The 13,163-nt window shown below is 44.6% G+C and overlaps 2 protein-coding genes across 6 annotated transcripts in view; one reads left to right on the top strand and one right to left on the bottom strand.

The window, feature by feature from the left end:
• RICTOR (RPTOR independent companion of MTOR complex 2) overlaps positions 1-6,436 on the top strand; it is a 98,332-nt gene extending 91,896 nt beyond the window's left edge. For all 4 annotated transcript variants that reach the window (XM_045847769.1, XM_045847767.1, XM_045847768.1 and 1 more), the window contains 3 exons: positions 78-201; positions 1,769-1,907; positions 2,028-6,436. In XM_045847769.1, the coding sequence (XP_045703725.1) occupies positions 78-201; positions 1,769-1,907; positions 2,028-2,102 (338 nt within the window). In that variant the 3' untranslated portion in view covers positions 2,103-6,436. The remainder of the gene's footprint in view (positions 1-77; positions 202-1,768; positions 1,908-2,027) is intronic.
• A 1,775-nt stretch (positions 6,437-8,211) lies between these two features.
• OSMR (oncostatin M receptor) overlaps positions 8,212-13,163 on the bottom strand; it is a 45,033-nt gene continuing 40,081 nt past the window's right edge. For both annotated transcript variants that reach the window (XM_045848079.1, XM_045848080.1), the window contains exons 17-18: positions 12,768-12,840; positions 8,212-12,439 (exon numbers count right to left, since the gene is read on the bottom strand). In XM_045848079.1, coding sequence (XP_045704035.1) covers positions 11,867-12,439; positions 12,768-12,840 — 646 coding nt within the window. In that variant the 3' untranslated portion in view covers positions 8,212-11,866. The remainder of the gene's footprint in view (positions 12,440-12,767; positions 12,841-13,163) is intronic.

The following is a 13,163-nucleotide window of genomic DNA, read 5'->3' as shown; positions in this document are numbered from 1 at the left end:
TACATAAATTTAACAAATTCCATGACATAATCGTTTTCTATTATGATATAGATAAAATATTTTAATCTTCTTTTCAGGTGTTAAAACAATTCCAGATGATACACCAATGTGCCGTATACTCCTTCGCAAAGAAGTTCTAAGATTAGTCATTAATTTGAGTAGTTCAGTTTCAACTAAATGTCATGAAACTGGGCTTTTAACGTAAGTTAATACTAAGCATGAGTATCCTTTGTTGTGCTTCTTATGGTGAAAAAGATACTTGAAATCAAAAGTTAGATTAATTAACTTACATCAGTGGTTCTCAACACATGGTATATCTGTGTGAGGCCAGATTTTCTTCATGTACTTCAACCAAAATAACATACGGTAACAGATTGAATGCAGAAGCAGGTATGTGAATCCAGCTACCTTTAGTAAGCAAGACTTTAAAGAGATCTGTAAAGGTATAAAATAATACTATTATATTTTTAGTGTTGGAAAAACTACTTTTTGTTAACGTGTGTGTGTATTAACATGAAATTGGCTTATTTTTAAAGGAATCTAAATATTTTGAAAAATTTTTTATTTCAATTTCTAACAGGGTAATTATTTATAGCTATAACCCACAAAAAATAAGCTTTTGGGGGTCTTTATTAATTTTAAAGAAAGTAAGGGAATTCTTTCTTCAAGTTTGAGAAAAGCTGGCCTACATAAAACAAGTGGTATTTTCTTGGATTCAACATTTTTGGTTTGTAGTACATAAAGCAGCAGTCCTCAAGAGAGGCACCTCGGGGTCTCCTGTGAGGCTTTTACAAAATAGTGGGTTGGCCAGAAAGTCTGTTTGTTTCCATAAGGTGGCTCTAGTAGCACTTAGTTGTCTTTAACTTGGTTTGAAACAGTTTTGTTAGATTGTATTGGGACAGATGCCATGTCAGTGTGCATTTTTTTTTTTTAAATCAAAATTGGTGAATTTTTGTGTAGCCATTTTAATATTGAAGGTGGGAGAAAATAAGTGACATTTTCGGTTTATTATACTTTTGCTGGAGATTTCTCACTGGACGATGCCTGACGATCAGGTAGACCAGGTGAAGTTGGTAACAGTCAAGTCCAGACATTCGTGAGAACAATGCACTTTCTGCCACACGGGAGATAGCCAGCATACTCAGAATATCCCAATCCATAAAGTTATTGGTGAACATGAAAAATGTGTCTTTTGTTTTACGGAAAAAAACTAAACAGTCTTTTTGGCCAACACAGTAGTAACGGGTGCGAGGGTCTCACTGCGGCCGCCTGGCCAGAAGCCCCACGATCCGGGGGCCCTCGCCCTGTGTTCTGCCCCAGCCCAGCCCAGCCCAGCGCCAGCTCCCAGGGACTGTGCCGGCTCAGAGCCGCTGTTCCCAGTTTGTAAGACACAGAGAGAGAGTTCAGTCACGGATGTTAACAATTTCAGTCCAATGTGGAAAACTTCTATCTTAAAACTCAATTTTGAAAATATTTGAGTCATCCTAGACTAATAAATTTTGCAGTTTCTCATGCCAGTGAAAAGGGATATTTCTAACTTTCCAAGAAACATTTAGGTTTTAATTATTTTAAATAATCCAACAGCCTGAAATGTAAAACATCTAATTGAAGTATGAGGTAGGAGTATTTAATGTTTTATATTCTTACACCATCACCCCAAATTTGACATCGAATCATTATCTGAGAAAAAGTATTTAAAAAGCGGTACTCTGGAGGAAGCGGCGTGCCTGCCCCAGCCTCACCCACGTGGCCCGGCCTCTGCTTGCAGGATCAAGGAGAAGTACCCGCAGACCTTCGACGACATCTGCCTCTACTCGGAGGTCTCGCACTTGCTGGCGCACTGCGCCTTCAGGCTCCCGTGCCGGAGGTTCATACAAGAGCTGTTCCAAGATGTACAGTTTCTACAAGTAAGTAGAATGCGTGCTTCTGAAATTTTTTTCAAAAGCATTTCCATGTGTGCGTTGAGAGGGAGATTATATCTGTTAATATACCAGAAGGTTGTTAAAGTAGACCCCCTTCTTGCCTAGATGCACGAAGAAGCAGAGGCGGTGTTGGCCGTACCACCAAAGCAGCCCGTAGTTGATCCATCGGCCGAGTCCTGACCTCCTGCCTGCGATGTGTATAGACGGATCCTGTGCACACATTCACATTGCGCAGTTCACGAACGCCTCAGGAGATGCTGGCGGGCTGGGCCGCAAGGACGGGAGGGTCCGCGTGCGCTGTGCCAGCAGTTTTGGCGCCTGGACAGCTGGAACTGCAGACTTCCGTAACCAAACAACGTCCCCTGTCCCCGGTGCGCCCCGGTAGGGGTTCCGTGTTCATTGCCACCATCTTAAAAGTTTTAGTTTCCATTGTATGTGAGAGCCAAGCACTGAGTACCGACACAGGTTTTCTGCTTTCCCGTTCGAAGTGCTCAACCACGAGGAACAGTAATAGGATGTGCAGAAGCACCCTTCACGCAGTTGTTTCTGAGTTCTTCTCTTAGGGAAAATGAAAAGATGCCTTGTTTGTTGCCTGAGTCACGGAAGCCAGGGGTCAGTGTCTCTGAGGCTGTGTCCTGTCCCCACAGTGGGGGTGCTGTGACTGCTGGCGTGAGAGGGGAGCTTTTCTTAGCGTCGTAACACTACTCCAAGGGTTGTGACCTCAGAGCCAGAGGAGAGCCTCGGCGACCCGGGACTGATAAGTTATTTCTATGTTGTTAGACTTGCATAACGTTTCTTTCGTATTTGTTTTCCTTCTCTTGACGTGTTGTTGTTATAGGCTATTTGAACTGATTAAGGTTTTTCACTACAGTTCCTGATTAAAATCAGAAAATCATGTTACAGTTCAGCTGTTTCCCACATATAAAATGCATGAATGTGTTCAGTGGACTTCCATTCTCATCACCTTCCCATATCACCATTTCAAATAGGAACTCGAACAAGCACTATCAATGTAGACGTAAAGCAGCAGAAAGCATTAAATGATACTTGAAGGGAAAAACAAGATTGCCTACAATTTACTGTACATTCCATGGAAAAAGAAGAGCCAGCCATATTTCCTTTTAAAAAATTATTAATGACACTGTTATTACAATTAAAAATTGTAGTGAAAAGCCTTAAGTACCAAATTTTAAAGCAGCAGTAATTTAATTTTTATATCAGTGTTCTTGTTTTGCACAAACTAAATGCAGTGATAGGTGAATTTATGCATACAGTAATTGTCTTTATCATGTTTGTGAAGTGGTTAAGTTGATGAGGGCAAGGTTTCGTTAATTTGTGTGTTTAATTTGTATATGTCTAAAGATTATTTGAACATCTTCACAGGAATTACACATATATGCAAATTTGTATATAAAAACAGCATGGCCATCATCATTAGAATGCTTGTAAATGAAAGGATTATCTTTTTTAGGTCTGTGTATAAATAGAAAAAATCCAGCTGGACTGATTAGGACCCTTTTCTAATTCATTTGTGTATGCCATTTTTAGTCACACATCAGCTTTGACTCCGTTGTCGTGTATCGATGAACACTTTCCTGTGTCACAAACCCTTCTGATAATGGGCTTACTCTCTGAGATCTCTGTCAAGAACCCTGTGAACTAGCAAACCTAACTCACGAGATACTTCTGAAACAACGCGCTGGCACTGAAAGTTCCAGTGGAGATAAGTGTTTCATCTCACTTCGTGACACCCCTTTGCGACTGCGCGTCAGCAGACTGTCCGTGCGTGCACTGTGTAGCAACTCACACTCTAACAAAGCAGATAGGGCTGGAAGCTGCTGCTCGTGGTAAAGAGGGGTTCTTCAGACTTCCTCTCAGAAACCCAGTTGAAGATAAGACACACACTTTTTTATACTTTAACTTATCACCGAACCCAAGTGTTTATTTAAATGTCGACAGTGCTTTTAAGAACGTCACCTGTCACCTTGGTCTTTGGTCTTGGATGATGAAACTGCCTTCCAGAGAACCAAGCGTCAGAGAAACTTAGACCAGATAGTAGTTAAAAACTCCAAAGGAGGTAATGTAGTAATCTTACTTACAATGGGATTAACATGCTTTAGACATTCATTTTCAACACTACCTCAGTTAATGCAGAGTGTAATCTGTGGTTTAATCCCTCAGAGGTTAACAGTGATTCTTTTCTGTCACACACACATCACCCCGTACCTGCACCCAGACTCACTCGTCCACCCTGAAGTGAAGTCCTCATTACTGTCCGCCAGAGCAGGGGTTTTTTGACAGTTACTTTGAAAGACTTATATGTATACATCATAATATTTGCCTATAGCACTTAGTTTGGGGAGATACTCAGAGCTCTGTGGTTATCAGTAATTTAAGGGAAAAAATGTACTTAAATGGATAATGCTATTTGGTTTATCCATATTTCACTGACAGGTCTAATATGTTTTCTTTGAGTACTTGTTTGCATAAAGATAGATTTTAATGATGAAAAAAGCTCACATGCGTGCCAAGTGATTAACTTAGGTGTTTAAAAATTATTAAATTATAGCAGAGAAGATTAGGAAAAGTGTTGGTGGTAATAGAAATAATTGAGAAAATCGTCTATAAATAATAGATATTGCCAGACTATAAAATACCAAAATAATGTCAATACTATAGTTTTTCAAGATTTTAGAATTCTTAGTCCATACATATTTGTACTAATGGTAATTATTGATAATTTGGAGGAATTTGGACAGTTGTGCTGGTTGTAAACTGTGAATTTCTCATTGTAACATGAATTGTTACTTCTAACTGAAATTTTTTTTCAAGAACAAATTTCAGCTTCACATACTAAGTTAAACTGATAAATAAGGAAATTAGAAATTAGTATTCATAATTAAATATGATCTAAGATTTCTTATACTTTTATTTCCTGTTTATGCTTAGGTATATTTGAGGGGGGAAAGTCTCTCCTCTCTAATAAAAATGTTTTTAATCAAGATTGGTAGCATATGGACATCCTGTATGACAGTGACATTAGAAAAGGCTCTTTGGAGCTAGGTGTATACATTATTAGACTAGTTACTCTAATGTCATGTGTACTAGTCCTTTGAAATGGTGGCTTTAATAGTTTTCAGCTCTTTCCTCCAGAGCTTGAAATAATTAAAGCTGAATTTTTCAGGGCATATTCCAGTGGCAGAGTGTTCAACAGTGAGGTGTCAGTGCTTATTTAGAATTGTCCACTGCTATTTAGGTGAGAATTTTCATTCCATTCAGAGGATGCCTTTTATCCCCACATTAAAGCACAGATAATTAAGCAATAAAAACCAGTCAAATTGTCATCCAAATTATAACCACAGTTATTTTTTGCATGGTGAGAGTGAGGTGCTAATTCTGTGTGACATGAGCTTTGTAAGCTACCTTGGGAGAGGCCCTTTGGAAGTGAGAGGTTTCCCTTGTCCTGTGCTTCCAATTTTGTCTCGAATTCGCCATCCATTAAAACATGGGGGAAACAATACGTAGAATTGCGAAGAGTTTTATAAGAAAAGCTACTGAAATAAAAGGATATATCAGATTTTCCAGAGTGTAAGTTGAGGAAGTTCTCCCTGGTATCCCCATTCAGGAAGTACATTATTACTGGTTCAAGTGCGAGTTTCACTATAAAAGCATGCCAGTGAAATTAATAGCAATGCTTATCAAACAATATTGAAATCAGAGAATCTTTCTAGGAGCATTCGTTTTTTCTGTTTGTTCCAGGTTCCCAGGGGAGTTTTCATTCATAGGTTTATATGACTCACACAGAATGTGGATTTCTCCCCCTTTGGAGTATTTTGGTAATGTAGGCAGATAACTATGCCACATCATGCATAAATTGCACATTTTGTTTGACTTTCTTTATAAAATATTTCATTTGAAAAATATAATTTATGCCAAAAAGTATACCTTGTAATTTTGCCACTGAACAGGTTGATTTAGCACAAAATGCAAAGTTTTGGGGCAGAAAGGGCTGGGGGTAAAAATTTTTCATACATGACAGTTGAAAAGTGTTCCATTGCTGGCCTGTCAGAAACCCTGAAGCTGCATTGTAAAACAGATAGTGTAAATTAGTTTTGAAAATGGTAAGGGGTTGTGAAAACAATCTCAGATTAGTCCTCCCTGACCATAGGATTTTCTTCTCTCTCTTTTTTATTTAGTAATACGCTGCTACATATTTGGAGGTTCTGGTGTTTGTAGGTCACTGAACAGACATTGAAATATGATTTATATTGTATAACTGTAACATAGAAAGAAAAAGTATTTATATATTTTCCGTAAGAATATTTCATTGAGTTGTGTATAATTTAAATAAGGTTTGTCCCCAAATGGTTTTGCTCCACCTTGATTTTTTTTTTGTGTGGTTTTCTTGTTTTTGTATAATGTGTACAGTTTATGTCAAGGGCATTAAAAGCCTCCTGAAACATAATCTTATCAAAGGGATACATTCTTAATAAAATGTACTTAAAATTCTTAAACTTGTGTGGTTCTGTTTGAAATTTTAAAACATTCAGTGTTGATTTGAATTATACGCCCCTGAGGCTGACACAGGTGCTCCCCCCTGAAAGTGACTTCCAGGCAACACGGAGAATCTACTTCAGTGACACACTGGTGGCCTGTTCCAAGTATGTTTTTATTTATTTTTAACAGAACTTAATGGGGCGACATTGGTTGATGAAGTTACACAGGTCCCGGGTGCACAGCTCTGCAGCACATCACCTGTGCACTGCGTGGTGTGTTCTCCACCCCACGGCAGTCTCCTTCCGTCACCGCCCGTCCCGTGTCACCGTCTCCCGCCTCCCCCACCCCCTCCCCTCTGGCGGTCACCTTACTGTTGTCCGTGGCCGTGAGCCTGCCTTTTCTCCGCTTCGTCCCTTCCCTGTTGTCGCCCAGCCCCGAACCCCTTCCCGTCTGTCCGTCTGTGCTCTGGACCCATGAGTCTGTCTCCACTTCCTTAGCTCGTTTCGTTCATTGGATTCCACACACGAGTGAGATCGTAATGGTATTTGCCTTTCTCCCACTGGCTTATTTCACTTAGCGTAATACTCTCCATCCACGCTGTCGTAAAAGGTAAGAAGATTTCCTTCTTTTTCATAGCCAAGTGGTATTCTATTGTGTCAATGTAGCACGGTGGTTTTTACCCACTCAGCTATTGGTGGGCAGTCGGGCTGCTTCCAGATCTTGGCGATTGTGAGTAACACTGCAGTGGACACAGGGGTGCCTGTGTTCTTTCTAATCAGTGTTTCAGGTGTCCCCAGATAGATTGCCGGAAGTAGAATCGCTGGGTCATAGGCAGTTCCATCTTTAATTTGGGGGGTATCTCCATACTGTTTTCCGTAGTAGCTGCACCAGTCCGCATTCCCACCAACAGTGCACTAGGGTTCCTTTTTCTCCACATCCTTGATAACACTTGTTGTTTGTTGACTTATTGATGGTAGCCATTCTGACAGGTATGAGGTGATATCTCACTATAGTTTTAATTTGCATTTTTCTGATGATTAGGGGCATTGAGCATATTTCATATGTCTATTGGACATCTGTGTGTCCTCTTTGGAGAAGGTCTATTCAAGTCCATTGTCCAGTTTCTTAATTGGATTGTTTGGGGTTTTGGGGTTTTTTTAGTGTTTAGTTTTATAATTTCCTTATAAATATTGGATATTAAGCCCTTATCAGATATATTGACAAATATGTCTTATTCCTTGGGTTCTATTCATTTTGTTGATGGTTTCCACTGCTGTGCAAAAACACTTTAAATTGATGTAATCCCATTTTTTTCCTTTGTTTTCCTTGCCCAAGGCGATACATCAGGAAAAATAGAGCTATGAGAAATGTCCGAGATTTTACTGTCTTTCTTTTCTTCTAGGATTTTTATGGTTTCGAGTCGGACATTTAAATCTTTAATGTATTTTGAGTTTATTCTTGTATATGGTGTAAGAAGGTGGTTTGATTTCATTTTTTGCATATATCTGTCCAATTTTCTTCATACCACTTATTGAATAGCCTATCTTTATCCCATTGTACGTTTGGCCTCCCTTGTCAAATATTAATGGACTACAAAGATGTGGGTTTATTTGTGTTCTCTCTTATTTTCTGTTGATCCATGTGTCCGTTTTTATGCCAGTACCATGCCATTTTGATTTGTTCCAGGCATTTTAAAATAGCTATTTCCATTTTCTTAAACATTCATAATAATCTAGTCAAACCTACCTTTACAATTTTATTTTAACTTCATTCATTATCAAGGGTTTGGAAAAATGGATCAGTCTTTAGACAGAACAGTTCTGAATATTTTGAGGAATTAATGTACAATAAAAATGCTGCTAGTATGATGACTCCTGGAGACAGTATTTGATTTCGTAGGTAAAAACTGACCTGATCAGATAAGGTAACGTACAGCCAGAGCCCTAGGAGCAGAGGGGGACACCACAAAGGAAATAACCCAGCCTGGAGAATAAACTTCAGTGTCAAAGCTAGGGTCTAGTACAGTTGATTAAATGTGGGAAAAATGTGTGTCACTTTTAGAAATAGATTTATTTTGGATCTATTAGTCTTTAAGTACATTTCTGTATATCATTTTTTCATCGCTTTTCACTATATATGTCATTCAACAAAAACAATAGGCCCCCAAATAAACTAAAAATTACACTTAATAATCATACAGCTGATCTTTAAAAAACATGATAATATAGCTGAACTTAAGAAAGTTTGTTTCATGTTTCAAAGTTCTTTTCTACCATTTTTATTGTATTTTTTCCATTACCATTTATCCCCCCCATACCCTCTTCCACCTCCAACTACCCCCTCACCCCCCACCAAAAACTCTCTGATACCTCAGGTCTGTCCAGCCATTGTTAATGTAACAAGAACGGGTTGTGCGACATCGATGTCCCTGGCAGCCAAGGGGAGTGGGCCACAGTCAGCGTGTGTGAACAGTGACGACATCACCACACTAGTCAGTGACATTGTCGGGGGGGTGGGGTAGATGCCCCTGAGTGAGCACATGTGCTGTTCGTCACATTCAAAATGACCGAGCGAGTAGAACGAGTCTGCATTGAATTTTGCCTTAAGCCTGACCATTTCTCTGCAGTAACTGTTCAGGTGCTTCAGAAGGCTTTGGGGGACAACACGACGAGTGATTGGCAGCTTTATCATGACAGCTGGCCTGTTCGTGCATCACATCTTGTTCAGAGTTTGGGGAAAAACCAAATCACCCAGCCCTACTGCAGCCCAGATTTGGGGCCCTGCCACTCCTGGCTTTTCTCAAAACTAAAATCACCTTTGAAAGGAGGAGATTTCAGATGGTTGATGAGATTCAGGAAAATATGACGACAAGGCGGACGATGGTGACGGGGAGAACGGTGTGAGGACCCGAGGTGCCTACTTGGAGGGAACTGAGGCATCATCCTGTGTTTCTTGTATCTGCTTTAATAAATGCCTCTATTCTTTTCGTATTGCATGGCTGGATACCTTCCGGACAGACCTTGTATAAAAATACTAAAAAGTAAAGGACTGCCTTAGTCCCTTCGGGCTGCTGTAACAAGATAGCACAGACTGGGGCAGTTAATAAACGATAGAAATGTATTCCCCACAGAGCTGTAGGCTGGGAGTCTGAGCCCGGAGGGCCAGCATGATCGGGTGAGGGCCCCCTTCTGAGTCCCAGACTTACTGGGTCTGTCCTCATGGTGGAAGGGACAAGGAAGTTTTGTGTGTTTCTTAAAAGAGCGTTGATCTGACTCACCGAGGCTCCAGCCCCAGGACCTAATCACTTCGCAAAGGCCCCACCTACCAATACGGGTTTCTTCTGCTCTTCTACCTTCGTGTATAGTTGAAATTCTGTTAACAGTTTCCATCCTAGTAATTCTGACACATGAATACAAACCTCAGAGTTTCTGAAGAACACTTCTTAAAGCCATGCTGTTAAGCACACAGCATTGACAGCTAAGGTTTTAAACACTGACTTACTTGGTGATGAAGAACACGAGAGAGGAATGTGCATGCCCAGAACTGCAGTTGCAGTGGTAACTGTGAGCACCAAGCTGCACAGCCCACTTGGTCCGGCCGCGCTCAGAGCTGAGCGCGCATCGCACGCCTGGTGCAGCTCGGACTCCAGGCCAGGTGCCGTGGGGGGCCCGGACTGGGCGGGCTGGAGTGGTTCCCAGGCATTTGCAGTAGCTCATGCGGTGACATCAGCATTATTGACTGTCAGATTTTCATTTCCCCGAGGTAGAGAAAACACAGAATAATGCAGTGGTGAAGTATTTTAATTAAGGCTGTTGCAACACAAACAACTTCAAGGTTTCATGCGTTGTTTTTTTAAAGAGAGTCTACACGAGAGAGACGGTTCACATCAGTCATCACTGTCGTTGACACTTCTGTGGACTGACTTATAGTCACCCCATCATGACGGAGGAACCCAAGAGGGCAAGTGACCATCTGGACCCAGTCTTCTCAACACTGTGATGCTACTCAAGATACTCGTGTGTACTGGGTTAGGACTTCGTAACCAGTTTTCCTAGCAAAAGCCATAGACATACGTGAGGACGATGTTGAAAAGCCTGAACGGAAGTCCTGGTTTGTACCTTGTGTCCAGGCCAGCGGATAGCCGCTTTCCTCTGAGATATGGGTCCTGCCTTCCTCCTCCTCCTCCTCGTGGTGGTGGCAGCCCAGGCTGGGCAGGTGGCACCAGAGGCACAGGCAGTGCCATTTCCACCGCGGCGAATGGAAAGGAGCCTGTGTCTGTGCTCGTTGAGAAACATGACCAGGGAACACCACGGGCACCAGGGGGGAGAGAGAGGAGCGCCTGTCACGCGGAGCTTTGCCCACGTGGGTTCAGGGACGCGAAGCTGCTGCTCAGCCCGACGGAGCTGCCCCACCCAGGCAGCCTTTCGTAGTCACGCCCCGAGGATGCACGCCCAGCAGTGTGGTTTCATTGTGTCGGCTAGGTTAGCATAGTAGGAGTATGGGGGAGAGTGAGGGTGTTGTGTGGGCCTAGACAGCCTACTGCGGAGTCTAGAGGATGCTACATGGACACGGGTCACAGTTCTATAATACAGTTCTTGGGAAAAATAAGAAAGCGTGCCTGGAGTTACTCGACGACGTGCTCTCCCTTTTCCGTCTGAGGTAGTCATCAAACATGACGGTAGGACGGTGCGCACTCGGTAGCAGTGCTGTTACTCTGACACTAGGCCAGGAGGGCTTCCCAGCCCCACTGTCTAACTGGTAGGCAAGACAGGACGACTGGGGGGGTCTCATTCATTCACCCGTCTTACCTGTTACAAAGGTCTGTGCCCCGCCCCCTGCCCCACCCCCCAGGGGGAGAGTTCATTGCACCGTGCCAACGAGCTGTAAATTCTTACCACTGCAACACAAGCCCAGAACCTGCTTCTGTCTCCAACACCTGCGACTTCTCCATTAAGTACATCCAGAGTAAATTAACATTGACAGCATCTGCCGTAGTAACGAACCTTCTGTGGCCTCTGTGAAAGCCTTCGACCTAGTGCCTTCACCCTCACGACAGTCAATGCGGGGGTAAAAGTTAATGGAAACCCTTTCGCGCTGAACTCCTAGGACCAGAGCCGCCCTGTCCGGTACTGGGTGGATGGGCTCACCCCCCGCGTCGGGGGCCGGGGTGGCTGTTGCGAAGGCGGCCGGGAACATGCGGCAGCAAGGTAAGCGGGTGCTCGCGGGCGATGCCGGCCTTCCTGCAGCAAGCCAGCTCCGGGGAAGGACGGGGAGTCTCCGAGCTCTTGCACTTGGAAACCCAGCCAGATGGCCGTGGCCTCCGAGAAGTCAGGCCTGCCGGTGGTGGCAGCTCACTGGGGTTTAAACGCGGGGGTGTCTCGTGATGGAGTGGGGTCGGGCGCACCCCTTGCTGTTCTGGAGTGCACAGATTTGAACCGTGTGGACAGTTAGCCGTGGTATTCTTGCCCTAAAAGGGCGGTTGGGGAGCCGTTGCTGCTCTCATTCCGGGAGGGCGAGGCAAGGTCAAGGGGCATGGCCATTTGCATTCTATACTCGCAACAGAGTTCCGGCTCTGGCTCCGGGGGCTTTGTTGGGAGAAGGTCCTTGTCCCCAGACACGGGGGAAGCCAGCTGGGACACGTAATTCAAAGTAGTCTCCCCGGCCGGGGTTTCTGCCGGGGTGTTCACGTAGTTTTGTTCTAGTGGTTTCAGCAAACTCGCAGCTGAGGTGGGTAGTCCCAGCTGACTCGGTGCGGCCTCGTGAGGCCCCAGGACCCGGGCACAGGAGCCAGAGCTGGGAGCTGCTTGGTCGTAGGTCAGGTTCTCAAAGCAGATGCAGGGGCTGGGGGAGCTCTCTGTCGGGAGGAGGTAAATGTAGTCCGGCCTGGTGCGTGCAGTGGTGTCTGGGGCTGCCTTCCTGGCGCCTGGGAACGGGGTCTTGCTCCCTTCGGGCTTCTTGACAACTTCAAGGGCGTCCGGAACGCAGTCGTTGACACTCATTATGGTTAGCGGAGCCGCCTCCTGGAACAGGAACAGGAAACACACGAACGAACGTGACTCCGGCGCCGGGCGTGGGGGAGGCACGCAGAGCTTCAGCGTTTCCCCGTGGCGTCCCGCTCACGTGCTAGTGGAGGGGAACGGGATGGCCCGTAGCGGCAGCAGCAGCAGAGACCCAGCTCCGTCCACCCGTGTCCCGGCTGGGGGGGCAGAGGTGGCCCTGCTCGCTCCACTATACCTGCCGGGGGGGGGGGGGGGGTGGTCTACGGAAGCATAATTAGTACAGCCCCGCCCCGCCCCCGGACTGGCAGTGGACGGGTACACGGGATCCGCACAGTGTCACCACGTTTACCTTGGGTTTCAGTAAGGACAGGACGCTGCTCTTGTACGGGTCCGGGATGTCGGGATAACACATCTCTTTCATCCTAGAGAAACAGAGACAGTGAGGCCGCATCTTAAATACGTCGGAACAGGTAGGGGTGAGAAGTCCGAGGCCGGACGCCTGGGTTCCCGCCCTGGCTCTGTGGCGGGCGGTGCACCAGCTGCGTGGCCCGTCCAGGCTGTCGTGTCCTCGTGGGTTCAGCGGAGACAGCGGCGGTGCCCAGGGCGACGCCGTGAGGCCTGATGGGCCGCTGCACGGACAGCACTTAGGACAGTGCCGAGCACACGGCCAGCGAGACACAAGTACCGCCTGCTGCTGCTGAACGAGTCTTCAGTCTTTCTGAATGGTGACTGTTTTTCTCATGTG

This window comes from Phyllostomus hastatus, unplaced genomic scaffold (genome assembly GCF_019186645.2).
Source record: "Phyllostomus hastatus isolate PE091 unplaced genomic scaffold, TTU_PhHast_1.1 phas_contig_58, whole genome shotgun sequence".
Taxonomy (NCBI): Eukaryota; Metazoa; Chordata; class Mammalia; order Chiroptera; family Phyllostomidae; genus Phyllostomus; species Phyllostomus hastatus.
The sequence above is the reverse complement of the archived record's forward strand: the minus strand, read 5'-3'. Positions and strand labels throughout refer to the sequence as shown.